The 13755-nt window shown below is 41.8% G+C and overlaps 1 protein-coding gene across 3 annotated transcripts in view; it reads right to left on the reverse strand.

Annotated features, from left to right (window-relative positions):
• Positions 1-8963, reverse strand: part of SRPK2 (SRSF protein kinase 2) — a 131408-nt gene extending 122445 nt beyond the window's left edge. For all 3 annotated transcript variants that reach the window (XM_085040483.1, XM_085040475.1, XM_085040460.1), the window contains exons 1-2: positions 8810-8963; positions 8635-8719 (exon numbers count right to left, since the gene is read on the reverse strand). In XM_085040483.1, coding sequence (XP_084896609.1) covers positions 8635-8719; positions 8810-8825 — 101 coding nt within the window. In that variant the 5' untranslated portion in view covers positions 8826-8963. The remainder of the gene's footprint in view (positions 1-8634; positions 8720-8809) is intronic.
• Between the last annotated feature and the right edge of the window lie 4792 nt (positions 8964-13755).

Genomic DNA, 13755 nt, shown 5'->3' on the forward strand with positions numbered 1-13755 from the left:
AATAAATAGTTACAACCTTGTTTTTAAATGCTGAATTTACTAGACAACTTGCATTAGCAGTGAGAATGCAACACTTGAAAGTAACTGATCCATTCTAAGATCAAGAAGTTACATAAGAGGTATCTGGTGATCTAAAATATTGTGGTAACCACAGCGTAGTTCTTTGTAGCTCTATCTCACATTTTAAGTCCACTTGAGATTCACGTACTGTGTTTTCACATCCAGCTTCTCCAAGAGCCCTGGCTGGCTGGTGTGCCCAAATTACATCTGCCCACAACAGCATTACTGAGCTCATCCCAAAGCTCCCAATTCCCAGAACTGCTCACTCCTGATTGAAGTGTGTCTCTATGAAATGCACAGTGCAGAAGCAACTACCAAACTCGCTGTGTGTCATCTGATCAACACTGGTGACACAATCCAACTTCCAAGTTGCTACATAGCCAACATTTCTGTGAAACAAAAAAATAAACATTAAAATCTCTAACATTAAAAAGAGAGGCAATGCTTTAAGAGCATTTGAGTGGAATTTGATTAGATGTCTAGGGACCAGCATCATGGACTTGGACATCAACATGTGCTGAGACACCTCATTACTAATACACAAAACAGGCCACCCCAAGCAATAGACTACCCTAATAAAAAAGTAAAATGCTTTCTCAGGTACTATTATCTGTGAAGATGATTTTTATTCTTTTGAGCTAGAACTCATAATAGTATCATGAAGCTCCTGGTTGTATCCAGGTTTCCCTGACACTTTACAACATTCACCTGGGAATAGATTCTGACAGAAGGGATCTGTCATACTGTGCCTTCTGACACCAGCAAAGGAACTTGAAAGAAAGCTTAAGCCTCTGATCTCTTCAGGACTCCCTCTTTCATAAAAATTCTGAATTGTGACTGCTGCACTAAAAAGAAAAATCATTTAATGACCCATACAGCCTCACCCTAACCAAATCACCCCGCGTTTGTTTGGTAACTCAGAGTTACCTGGCAGCAGTCAGGCAGCATGCTGATAGCTATGTATTAGTGAAACTTGATAGCAACACTTCCCTTTTAATCACTTGCCTTCCAACTCCATCAGTCTGTTACTCCTGATTAGTCTGCAGAAGTGCTGTAAAGCTGCTGGCCATCTCTTACACACCAAAGCCCAGCACGACCTGTAATCTTGTGATTGACACTTACACACAGCAGGTTCAAATAAGAAGCTTGAAATTCCTCAGGCATCTTAACTCTTACTTCACAGGTGAGTGAACTACTGAGCTATTACATAAGCATGAGAACTGAAACCTTAAAGTAAAACTACTTGTTCATAGCAACCGAGGAAATAATCGGAATTCTTACATTTACAACGTTAAAGCTTTTCCAGGCTCATTTTGGCATCAAACTCAGACCTGCAGATGGCATCAAAGCCTACAGAAAAGCAGCATTTCAAGCATGCCCATTCCTTCAGTATTTTTCACTCCCTGGAAAGCCTCCCCACCCTGTCATCATTACCTTACTGTTCTTGGGCATGAAATCTCCTCTCAAACACACCTCTACTGACCCACTGTACACTCAGATTTAGTAGCTAGCTCGTTTCACAGCTCCTTCCTGAGCCAGGCACAGAAGTGCCACACATGAGATCACCCTGTTTGGATCTAGGCTCACATATCCTGTCAGGCTTGTGCATACTGCCAGATGCTGCAAGGGATCCACAGAGGTGGCCTTGAAAATCTAAGGGCTGCCACACTAATTTAGGTCAAACACATACCTAGGCCACTATTATACCACTGGCTGCCAGAAACATATGCTTAGAGACAAGTATACAACTGCATCACTCTGTATTAGGACAAATTTACTTGTCAGGGCTTCAAAAACTACTGATGGTTCTAGTTATCAATCTTATCCTTCTTAAAACCACCTGTAACTTGGACTCGACAACATATTGCAAAGCCACATTCTGCCTCGTACTGTACAAAAACGTTGGGCTGTTTTTTGGGTTTTTTTTCACTGAAGTCATTCTTTGAATACCATTGTTTTGTAATGAATAAAGGCAACTTATTTCTTCTTCCCTTTCTATACTTGTAATGATTTTTCAGGCATATCAAAATGCTCCTTAACCACCTGTACATATCTGAAAAGCACTACTGATAAAATATGCTGCCCAATATCCTCCTGCCTTTACTACCTCCTTCTTTGAGCAATTTTTAGTTCTACATCATCTTTTTTGAAACACTAAGACGTGAACTATGTAACAACCACAAATGTAAACCACAATTTATAGAGAAGCATAATTTATTTTAAAACATTAGTTTTCAAACATTAAAATAGCCATTAAAAAAGTTGGCTTTATTTATTACATTTTTAGTCAAGTACCTTACTTAACTAAAGTCTCAGCTGCACTTACCTGGCATTTCTTTAATTACTTTCTCTTTGGATTTTAGTAACTTATGCTTTCTTTTCCTAGGATTCAGTGTCCTATGGTTTTATTTCTACAGGGCACATGATCTCAAATTCCAAAGGTGCTAAGTGACCACTCTGGCAGGAGAAAGGAATAAAACTAGCTGCCTCAATACACACAGAATGGGCCCAGCCTGTGTAAATGCCCACCTGGCAGCAGGATGAATCCCAGCCAAAGAAAGGAATATGGAATTGTTTCTTTGCTAAGCATTCTAGAAGAGGAAATCATCCCCCTCTCCACTGACTGTACCTTCTCTCTTGAAGATACCCCTCAATCATGCATTTGCTCACCTTACAGCAACCTTTCAGGCAACCACTCAGAGAAACAGCATCTCCATCACACCCATTCTCCAAGCAGCTACCTAAGAACCTCTTCGAAAACGATTTTGTACAAACAGCTATGTCCCAGTCTGAGATAAAGTAATAACATCACATTGAGGTGAGCAACAACAGGAAGGTAAAAAGCAGGAGACAAACACAATTATTACACAGAGTTTAATAATTACTGGGGTGAAAAATGAGACTAGGAAGAGCAGAGCAGTGCGAAGGGAAAAAATATGTCCCAAGAGAGCTTTCTTTAGAAACATGAATACAAAACCAATATAATTTTAATACAGTTTGAAAAGTAGTAAACAACTGATTTTAACATCAGAATTTAAGGTACAGATACTGTAGCCAGACAGCTCTGACCTTTATCACTGCAACAAGAACAAAAGAGATATAATTTTTTTTCCTCAGGGATAGGAAAATATAATTGACCTCTAACTATGGAATACTCCCCTCCATTTTACAAAACTGCAAACTAAGCATTGACAATAGCTCAAGGCAACTGAAGCCCTTGATTCTTTTAATCTCCTACATTCAAATTATCGACTTTTAATTGACGAACTTCTGTTGAGGAAAAACAGTGAGGCACCAATACTGCCAAGATGCATTATTTCACCAGGGTCTATTCAGTGGTTTGTCTTTAATCAAGAAGCTCAAGATAAGATTCCTTTAGCATTAACACTCAAAGAGACTTCCTTAGCAGAACATTACTTCATTATGCAGGACATTGATATAAAAGCAAAAAAAGCCAGATGCTTTGCTGGACAACACCAAATACGTGTTATTTAGACATACATGCTATTTTAATCATAGGATTGACCAATGTATAGCCTAAAATAAAAACAGTACACATGAAATGCAAAAAAAGTTAGTACAGAGGTTCACTTTAAAACTCAGACCACCTTTTTCAGTCAAAAATCTTGTTCAGAATATCTTCTTTTAAATACAAAAGCTTCTTCTGTAGTTATCTTAGGCTTAGATGCAGACCATTGCAACTCTCTTCTGTAAGATGTGCTAGATGTGCTTTATTATATTATGCTTATTTTTCCAGCCAATTTTCCACATACCTTCTGCACACTGTCAGAAATCCAACCAAACAATAGTTTCCAAAAGCAGAGTTCATCCTAAAAGGTGTATTACTGGGGTAGAAAGTGGACACAAGAAGACTGTTACCAAACCTCTGCCAACTTCAAGCAGGACCGTCCCTCTTATACTTACCATGTGCTACAACTGTTAACAGATTGAAAGTGAAAAATGAGAAAACAAGGATAAGGATTGTAGAGAAGGGAAAAAAAAAAAAAAGTCTTGCTAGGAAAACCAGGACACAACGGTTATCACTTCAAATATATGAGAGATGAGACAAACAGTACTTTAAAGATACAAATACTGGGAACTGTAATGACAGGTAGAGAGAATTTTTTGTTTCTTCAAACATTTTTTTGTTTTTTTACCAGCCTGGTAAAACAGTGCTTATTCCCATAGGCAATTAGAACAGAATTAGTTATTGATTATTAAAATATAGGCTAGATTGCAAAGATGAGAGTCTGATAGAATCACACAAAAGCAATTACTGCTAAAAGGGAAGGGATCAATTATGAATACAACTGCTATATAGTTACATTTTCATTTTTACCAGTCCCTTTCTTCTGTAGAGAACTGAGGTCACCTCATTTGTTTTCATTAGATAGTAGCATAACTTTGGGTTCTATCCTTCTAAATCTCTCCTAATTCTCCTCTTTAAAAGCTTTTAAAAATTTAACATTAGCTTCTGTGACATTCTTCTATAAATCATCCCAAGAAGAAGGAAAAAAACCAACAACTTCACAAACATTACACTTGAGGGGCAGATACAAGACCACTGCAGACTGTGAGAGTTTATGGTCATTCTCATACACAAAGGCCAAGAGCTACATCCATAGCCTTTGGTCAGTGCACAAAATACATTCAGTCAGTACTCATGGGAACAGGAACTACCTAATTGATGCTGCCTCTAAGAAAAATATTTACTGAGAGAGGCTGAAAAACACCATGATAGAGAAACACTAACGAACAAAAGCAGTGGATGACTTTTGCACGTGTAAGATTCCATAGTAATGCCATATATCCTAAACCTTGATAGCTGTACTAAACAAGCACTATACTTGTGGGTTCAAGAGGGTACACATCTGGAAGCGCACAGTGCAGAAATCTGGCACTTCCCATGTCAGCCAACAGATATACTGCACCACTCCAAAGTAGTATCACATGGTCTGTACCACCTGTTCTAATGTACTCTTAAAAACAAAACCAAAGTCAATGTTGGTATCTGGATTTATACATTTGTATCAAAATATTCAGCACACATAATCCTCTCTCCATTGGTTCACACACTACCATTTGGACTTTTTTTACTTACAAAATGCTTTCTTTTAACTTTGGATAAAAAAAGTACAGTTGGCATGCTAAAGAGGACAACTCTAACTGGATATTCACTTGGTTTTTGTCACATTCACTTAGAAATAAAGTCAAGCAAAACAGAAAACTATCCAATGTAGAAGTTTACTCCAGTTGAAGCCAGCACCAGTCTGAACACAAAGAGCCTACCATTCTGCTAAATGCAAAAGGTAGAAATACCTGAGGCCATCTATTAGCACCAAGTGAAGGACAGTAAACAGGTTTCTCTGTCTGTAAGCAAGTTTATCTGTGAACAGACTCAGGCATCTGTCAAAATCACTTGGATTTCACAGAGGTCTCTCAATGCAGACCTCCACTTTAAGGAGAAATAAATCACAGAGGACCCAAATTAATAACTTTGAATAATCTTTTAACCAACTGAAAAAATACATAAGTAGTTTGCACACACTTCATGCAAGTTCATCTATTACAAGCAAAATCAAGTGCTAAATTAATACAGTGAGATATTCTGTTTCAGTACCCTGGATGTTTGATTTCAAAGTAAGGCCATACCAAGTAAATTTTATTATTACATGCAACTATAGATTTGATTCAAGAAAAAGTGCCTTCTCTTCAGAATATAAGACACTTAGCTTGTATTTTCTTTTTCTTCCCTACCCTATTATGAAAAAAATACAGATTCACCTCCACCAGTTCTCATCATTGACTTAGGGAGTCAACACTGTGCAGCTACAGGACCTATCTCACAGCCTTCTTTGGCAATTAAGGTCATAACAGACAAAAAGCTATTCAGAGAACTGCAATTTTTTCTTCTTGTGTCATCATCTTAACACTCTTCAAACAAAAGCCTGCAAGTAAGCTACACTATAATATAACTCTCCCAGCCAATTCTACAAGAGGAATCCTGCAGTTCCCTTTGAAGCACATTGTTACCAGCAACAATGGAAGTTACTCCATAAAGCTATGACCTGGCAGCAAAAAGTTTTCCTAAGAACCACAGTTAAGAAAAAAAAAAACCTGCCTTGGATTTAAAACTAATTTCATGTAGTGAACAAGTTCACTACAAGGAACTTATGGTATAGAATTTCCACCCCTCAAATCAACATTTTCACTTGCAGATACTGTGCATTTGATGGGCACCACAGATACCATACACCACTAAAACACTAGTATATGCTGTAGCAGTTGAATCTAAAGCAAAGCTAGGAACAGGACAAAAGAGACACTGAAATAATGTTCAATGCTGCCTTTGCTTTGGGGTCCTTAATTATTTAGCCATACGCAAGGAGACTTAAAAACTCAAAAGGAGTTTGCTTTCATATAGAAGCATAAAGCAGAGGTGGTCTCCAGAGCATAGAAGTGGTTTAAAGAGAAAAGATACGCAGCATAAAAGAAACAGTGGCTCTCATCAACTACAGCAAAACCACTTTTCATGAGGCAACTGATCAGACTGGAGCATTGCAACTGGAAATGCAGACTCAGTAAGGCAAACAGCCAGCTCCTGACTGTGCACCTCGAATTAACAGTAGCCAGTTTCTTCAGCAAACACAAAGACTACCAGTTCTGTGCTTATTAAGTGCCTGTGAAGGCAAATTTTTAACAAACTCATTCAGCAAAACTTCCCGAAGCAGCCCCACTAAGAAGTGTATTAAATGCTCTGTTGTCGCTGTTTGACCGCTAGTGGAGTGAAGAGATGAGTCCTTTCAGAGTGCTAAAAGAACTACTTTATTAAATAATGAACAGATTTATATACACATCAGAAGGCTGTTCAGATTGGCCAATAATCATCCACCCCCCAGGGACTGATTGGCCCAGGCGTTTGACCGCCTGTATCCAAAAGGCAGTTTCAATAACATGAAACTTTATTTATAAAACATAGAAGAAGAAGAGAAAAATTGCCGTGGGAAAGGTTTCTGTGCTGCCACACTCTATCACCTAAGAATAGAAGTTTATTAACAACCTTGTGGTTAAGACTTAACTGAAAGCTGCAAAAATAACTCTGAACCTGAAGCTACAATGAAATTTAACCTATTTCCATTTTCAAACTGGCAAAAAACAAATCCATGTAACACTACAAACAATTTCCAAAAGGTTTTTGGAAACAAGGGAATCAATTACTGCATATCCCGCACATAACATTTCTTTCCACTGCAGTAACTCCAAATTCAAACAACAGAAAGCATAATACAGCTTTTATACAATGCTGGAGGAAACAGCAGTAGTGGAACAGGATGTGAACAAAAGTTAGCTGTCAAAGTCTGATCACAGCTACACCGGCACCTCATCATATGTTATTTTTACCCACCTTAAAGGGGGGAAAAAAGCACCCATTCACTGTAACTGGAAAACAAACAAAAAAACCAAACCAAACGCTTCACAGTCAGAGATGTATTATTATTCCTTCCAATATAAATCACAAAGAAAAAGACCTTGCTCTTTAAATCATTTGCCACAGCACATAGCAACACCTCTCCCCAGCACATACATATCCATCCGTCCATTCACCATCCACTGCTTTGCAGTTCTAAGACTGGCCAACTAGGAAGAGAGGAGAATGAGTGACATCAGGATGTATATTTCCCTGTCAGAACAAAGCAGGTAGACTGGATCCCCAGGAAACAAAAACAAAGACAAGAGCCTATTGGCAACTTAATGAGTCACCAGTAAAGTCCCACTGAACAAAACACAGTGAAAGTTAGCGACAGAAGCACGTAATCATTCACGGAGAAAAAATGAGACAGTCCAAAGCCACATTATCCTGGGAAAGAGTAAAGTGTGAACACTACAGAGATGGAAGAATGCTCCTATGTGATTCAGTGAAAACAAGTATAATGAGAATGAAAAAAGATCAGCTGGACAGTGACAAGAACATGAAGGGCTAGCAGAAGACAAGGAGGGGGAAACAGAGAGCAACTTCTGTCCTTATCTGTAAGACTAACAGAGATTTCAACCAAACCGATACTGGTATCAGCATCGTATGCAACCAGACACATCTGGGAAGGGGAAATAGTCTGATGGTACCGAGGAGGATGAAAAAAGGACTGCCTATAGATGGGACAATGCTGCAGAAAGAAACCTCGGAACAGAAACCACTGGGAAGGGACCACGAAGATGAGAGAAGCGGAGGGAGAATCAAGAGGAGCACGTGGGCTGCGCAGATCCCCGACAGCCCGGGGGTTCTCAGGGCCGGCGGCCGGAGTGCCCGGCGCGGGTTCCCACGGGCACCGGGCGGCCCTGCCCGGAGGATGCCGAGCCCGGCGCCCCGGCTGGGGACGGTCCCCGAGGGGCCGCAGCGACACCCCCGTGGGAGGGCCCGCTCCGGTGCCGTGCCCTGCCCGGGGAGCCGCCGTGTGTCCCGCGGGCGGCGGGAACGGGCAGCGGGAACCACCCGCAGGGGAGCTACGGGACGCACAGACAGCCGAGGGGTCGCGGGGAGAGGCTCCGTCCCGGCGGGTCGGGGGTCCCCGTACTCACTTTTTGTGGGGCGCCGAATGCTTGTCCCTCCTGCCGGCCGCCGCGGACTGCTTGGGCCGCCGCCTGCGGGCCTGCAGGGCCAGCACTGCCGGGAGAAGAGCACAGCCGGGAGCCGGCGTGAGCGCCGGCAGCCGCGCAGCCCCCCCTCTCCCGCCCGCCCGGCGCAGCGCGGTACCTTTGCGCGAGTTCATCGCCCCGCGCGGCGCGCTGCTCGGCGGGCACGCCGCTCCCCGGCTCGCCCGGCCCCGCTCCCGCTCCCGGCGCCGCTCCCGCTCTCACTCCCGGCCCCGCCGCCAGCCGCCACCGCGCGCCGGGCACCGTCCGGCAGCATCGGCACCGCCGCCCCGCGCCCGCCCCGCGCCAACGCCGCCGCTGCGCAGGCGCGGGGAGCCGGCGGGCCGCGGCCGGAAAGGCGCGGGCGGGGCGGGGCGCGGCGCGGCAGGTGGCGGCGGGCGGGCGGCGGGCGCACCTGAGGCGGGAGCGGGGCCGGGAGCGGGGCCGGGAGCGGGGCCGGGGCGGGGCTTTGTCGGGCTGTCGAGCCAAATGGGAATCAATCTAGCCGAGTTTTGGGTCGCGGTCGGGGCGGCGGGGCGATCCGCCCCGTTGCTGTGCCACGTTGGGAGCTGTGGCAAGGGGCGGAGGAGAGAGGCGACAGGCTCTCCACGGCAGCAGCTGGGGCGAGATCAGCTTTAGCTCGTCCCGAAACCTGTGTGGGGTGAGATGCCAAAACCAATTAACCTCGTGGCCAAATCCAGGGAAATTAGATCTTCTTAATTCTGATTCTCACTAAGTTGTTTGATTATCGTGACGGACAACTCTTGGCAGTTGGTATTTTCCTGCCAGTGACATCTTGTTGCCCATGGTACCATACAGTACTCAGATTTGGCATAGTAATGACCCACTGAACGCTGTCCCTTCTTACTGGTGCGGGGCTCAATGCTTGAGAGTGTCACACTGAAATTTTGTGCCATCTATACCTTAACGCCTGGGGCCAGTTATGATCTGGGTCATATCTGAAGCTCCAGTCTAAGTGTGAGGCTTGTCTGGCTTATCTTCACACGGGACTGGAATTCCAAGGCATAGGAACTGAAAGGTAACAGGGAATGGTCATTAAATTTTGAGGCAAAGCCACCTCCTTAAATGGCAACACAAAAAATCCATAAGGATGAAGATCCTAAAAGCAGCTGCAGTCAAGGCATTATGAGAGTGAAGGGAACTAGCAGTAATTGCTGGTCTTAAGTAATTGGATCATTGAGATTCCAGCTAGACAGAAAATTGAATCCCTAGGTCTGGTTAGTTCAGCCTGGACGTGGGAGAGCCACAGAAAGCTAAAGCTAGACAACCCAGAAAGGAGGCACTACACTGTATAATGCTTTTTTGTCTGACTACAGAGCCTGGTGAACAGAAAACAATAGGACCATGAAGTTTCTAAACTGCAGCTCTCATGAGGCACCCCAGCTGCATTTCTAAATCAAAACATTTTTTGTGTCCCATCCTCCATCATAAAAGTACAAAGGAAAAAACATTTCCAGTATAAACTACTACCAGTAATATGCAATGCTGGCAAGTTACGTTTCTCCCTTTCTGTAGTTAGTCTTTTAGTTTAGTGTGATATGTTAGGTAACAGAATGCTTTATTGAAATTTTGAAGGCTTTGTCCTGAGAAAGTTTAGGTGCATGAAAATTAATAATAGTTGAATGTTTAAAAAACCAGATTGTTAATTTACTCATCATTTCCATGGCAATTTTAACTTCAGTGGTTAAATTGTGGCCCCACATGAACACTTGTTCCTATGTAGAGAATAACAGAAACAAGGAGCTGATCGTGGAGAAAAAAGTGAGACTTGCATTTTTGCTTTGTCAGGTCAGTGCTGCATTGAAGTTATCTTGTAGCTATGGGTCTAGAGCAGAAACCATGCCAGAGTCCTGATCATCTTTTCAGCTATTTGAGTGCCATTCCATTTACTACAACAGGAGTTTTATATGTAGAACTGATTGGACAATTGGGTCTTAGATAAGTACAGGCAGCTTTGCTTACATCAACAGGATTATAAATCCACCAGATCTGGAGTCAGGAAGGAATTTCCCTCATGAGCATAATGTCAGCAACATAATCAGGGCAAGGGAACAATCTGCCAGCACACAGAGAAAGGAATTGTTAGGACCAGGTGGGTGTATACTACACACGCCATTTCATTCGATTCTAGTGGAAACATATTTTGGGACTGTGCTCTTCTGGGGTTTTGTTGTTTTCTTCCTCCCCTACCCTGCCAAGAGTCAGTCAGAGGATGATCATGCAGAAGTGTAAAAAAATCACTGAGACTCTCTATGTATGTATAGAGGATTACCATGTGCAATTAACTGACTGGAGAGTAAATTAAGGTCAATAGAGGCTAAACATATTTCAGCAAATAAAAAAAACAACAAACCCCTACCCTATTTCTCAGACTCAGGAGAATAAATCCCTAACAACAAATAGTAAATTAAATTTTTTAAAATTACAGGAATAATTTTATTTATGTGGCTGTTAAGAACGAATCTACCCTGTTTATTTGAATCCACTCATTTCAGGGAAATTTTCCATTTTTATTTAAATATATCTTATATGTATATGTAGCTTCGCTTTTTCCAAAAGAAATGATGAGCCAAGAGAGAAGACAGATTAAATAGCAAAAGGCAGCATTTGCAAAATCAGTGAACAAGATAAAGGTGGACTGAGCCAGAATGTGTCTGCCTGTCTGTCTCTGAACACTATATGGGAACAGGTGTCTGTTCTGTTGCAGGGATTATCAGAGAACTCATTCACACTGGGGAAGGGAGCTCTGAGGTTCAGGTGATATGACCTATGCAGAAAGGAGGGACAACAGCACATTTAGGTGATCTTGGGTGCAAACATCAGGAGAGAAGAAGTATCAAGTATCAAATTATGGAATGGTACTTTTGCCTATCTACACAAGAAGATATTAACTTCTCCTTTTTTACAGAATAATAAGTTACCTAGCAGCAGTCCTGTAAACATGGTATTGTCATCCTTCTGAGAATAATTGAAAATTTTTCTTCAGCGGAGGGATGTTAGAAAATTTTGTCCTGATTTCTGTACCAGTTCGTTTTAGCACTGCTTTTCCCACTTCGTAGTAGCACAGGCTCATATCCTTATTTCTGCACTTCTCAGAAATCAGGATATGAGCCAACTTCATGCTGCTCTTGCACAGAATGGAACAAACATGAAATAACACATAAGGCAGAGGAAGAAAAAACGCAACAAAATGATAGGTGTTGGAAAAAGGAAAAAGAAAAATGTAGTGAAAGGAAATTCCCAATTACAGTTGAGCTCTCATTAATATGCAAGTCCAGCCTTCTCATCCTCTCGCCTTTCATTGTTGTCTCTTGTTCATTCAGTTCCCGCCCCCATTCTGAATTTCTTTAAGTATGACACACCCAAGTAGGCATACAAACAATGAGTCTGTCCTTCTCTTGCTCACTTGAAGAAGTTTCTGTCTACCAAAGTGGTTTTTTTAGCTCCTCTAGTATGTAAACAAAGCAGAGGACAATTCGCAGCTTGGTTTTGAGCAACACAGACAACAAACTTACAGATAGGAACGATTAAGCAACAGTAACTAGCAAGCTGAGTTGCTTGTAAGGTCAAGACTATTGGCTCATCAGTGCCTAAGTATAACCAGTTAACATTAATAGGAGCATTGCACAAGCTAAACAAGAAAAGTAGCCTTGTTATCTCAGTAGTGTAATGAGAAAAAATAGCAGGAATCATGAGTTGGGATTTCCAAAAAAAAACAGGAGGTCAGAAATTCCTCAGTTTAGATTCTTGGCTCATTCACTGATTCATTGTGTCCGTTCTAAAGCAAATTACATGACACACCTGACTAATTTTCTTCATCTATAAAATGGTACAGTGCATGCCAGCTACATGATTTACATTGGTAGAGAACTCTTGTTTATCGAGTTAATTTGGATTATTAATAAAAGAAGAAAGACATAAAGGACAAAGCAGACTGGTTTAACACCAATTTGACATGAAATTAAAGACTAACCTATGCCCAGAAATAGCTGCGTCAACCCAGATATGTATTGAATGTTGTCTAAAATAGGGCATGAACTGGCATGACTTAGATCTGAAATAGAATTAAAACTGACTCTGGCAATACTTTTATGAAAATATTTCTCCTAGCGTTGGAGCACTCAGGTTTTCAGAATTACTCATTCTAGCTTCCCCCATTACTTCCAGCAGGCTCCCAAACACCCCTTCAATTGAACTTCTTTCAGTTTCCCTGGTCCTTGTCTTAAATTTCTTCATTAGACTCCGCTCCTGGTTCCCAGCTCTTCACCCAGCTTGCCCTTCTCATCTTGACCTGCATCATCTCCTTTTTCAAATACATTGTCTTTTTTTTAATTCTCTTTAAGTTGGATGGTTTCTTCCTTCGTGCTGATTAGAGGTCAGCAAGGGAAGAAAGGATCACTGAAAGATTAGCAACTGCTTTCAGTTTTCTGTTCAACCTCAACACAAGCAATTATAGGAAAAGTTTTTCAGCAGTGATGCAGTGGTGTTTTGGACTCAGTTCTACTATTTCTTTCTGATTGGCAGTTATGCAGTCTGGTCGTGCATGTGAGAGATTTATCTGCTAAGTAAGCGTGGAATATTTTCAAACTTAGGTATTAAACCCTCATATGTCTCCAACATGTGCTAAATGCTGTTTTACAAAGTATCATCATTTGCCCAGATTTAAGCAGATTTTCCTAAGGATTTCAATGGCACATCTTTGATATCAAGGCTTCTTTCTACAAAACCTCAGCCTCCTACTCAAAGGTAGGGGTTGCCAACCAGTGAGATGATAATCCATTAGAAATCAGATGCAGGGCTTACCCTGTTTCCCTTTCTCTTGGACTACACAAACAATAATCACAATGAAAACAATAAGGGACAAACCGTAAGTTTAAGCTTAATGTAAAAGGAAGCAATGGACTCTTTTTCTCTAGAAGAATAAAGCTTCTTTCTTTCCTTTAACCTCCCCTGTACTTTTACTTGATACAAGATGTTTTCACAGCCTTCAGAAAAATCAGACACCAGCTGACTAGTAGGATGATGCCATGTTATGTCAGTAGTACC

Source organism: Lichenostomus cassidix, chromosome 1Aa, assembly GCF_008360975.1.
Source record: "Lichenostomus cassidix isolate B80296 chromosome 1Aa, HeHo_3.0, whole genome shotgun sequence".
Lineage (NCBI taxonomy): Eukaryota > Metazoa > Chordata > Aves > Passeriformes > Meliphagidae > Lichenostomus > Lichenostomus cassidix.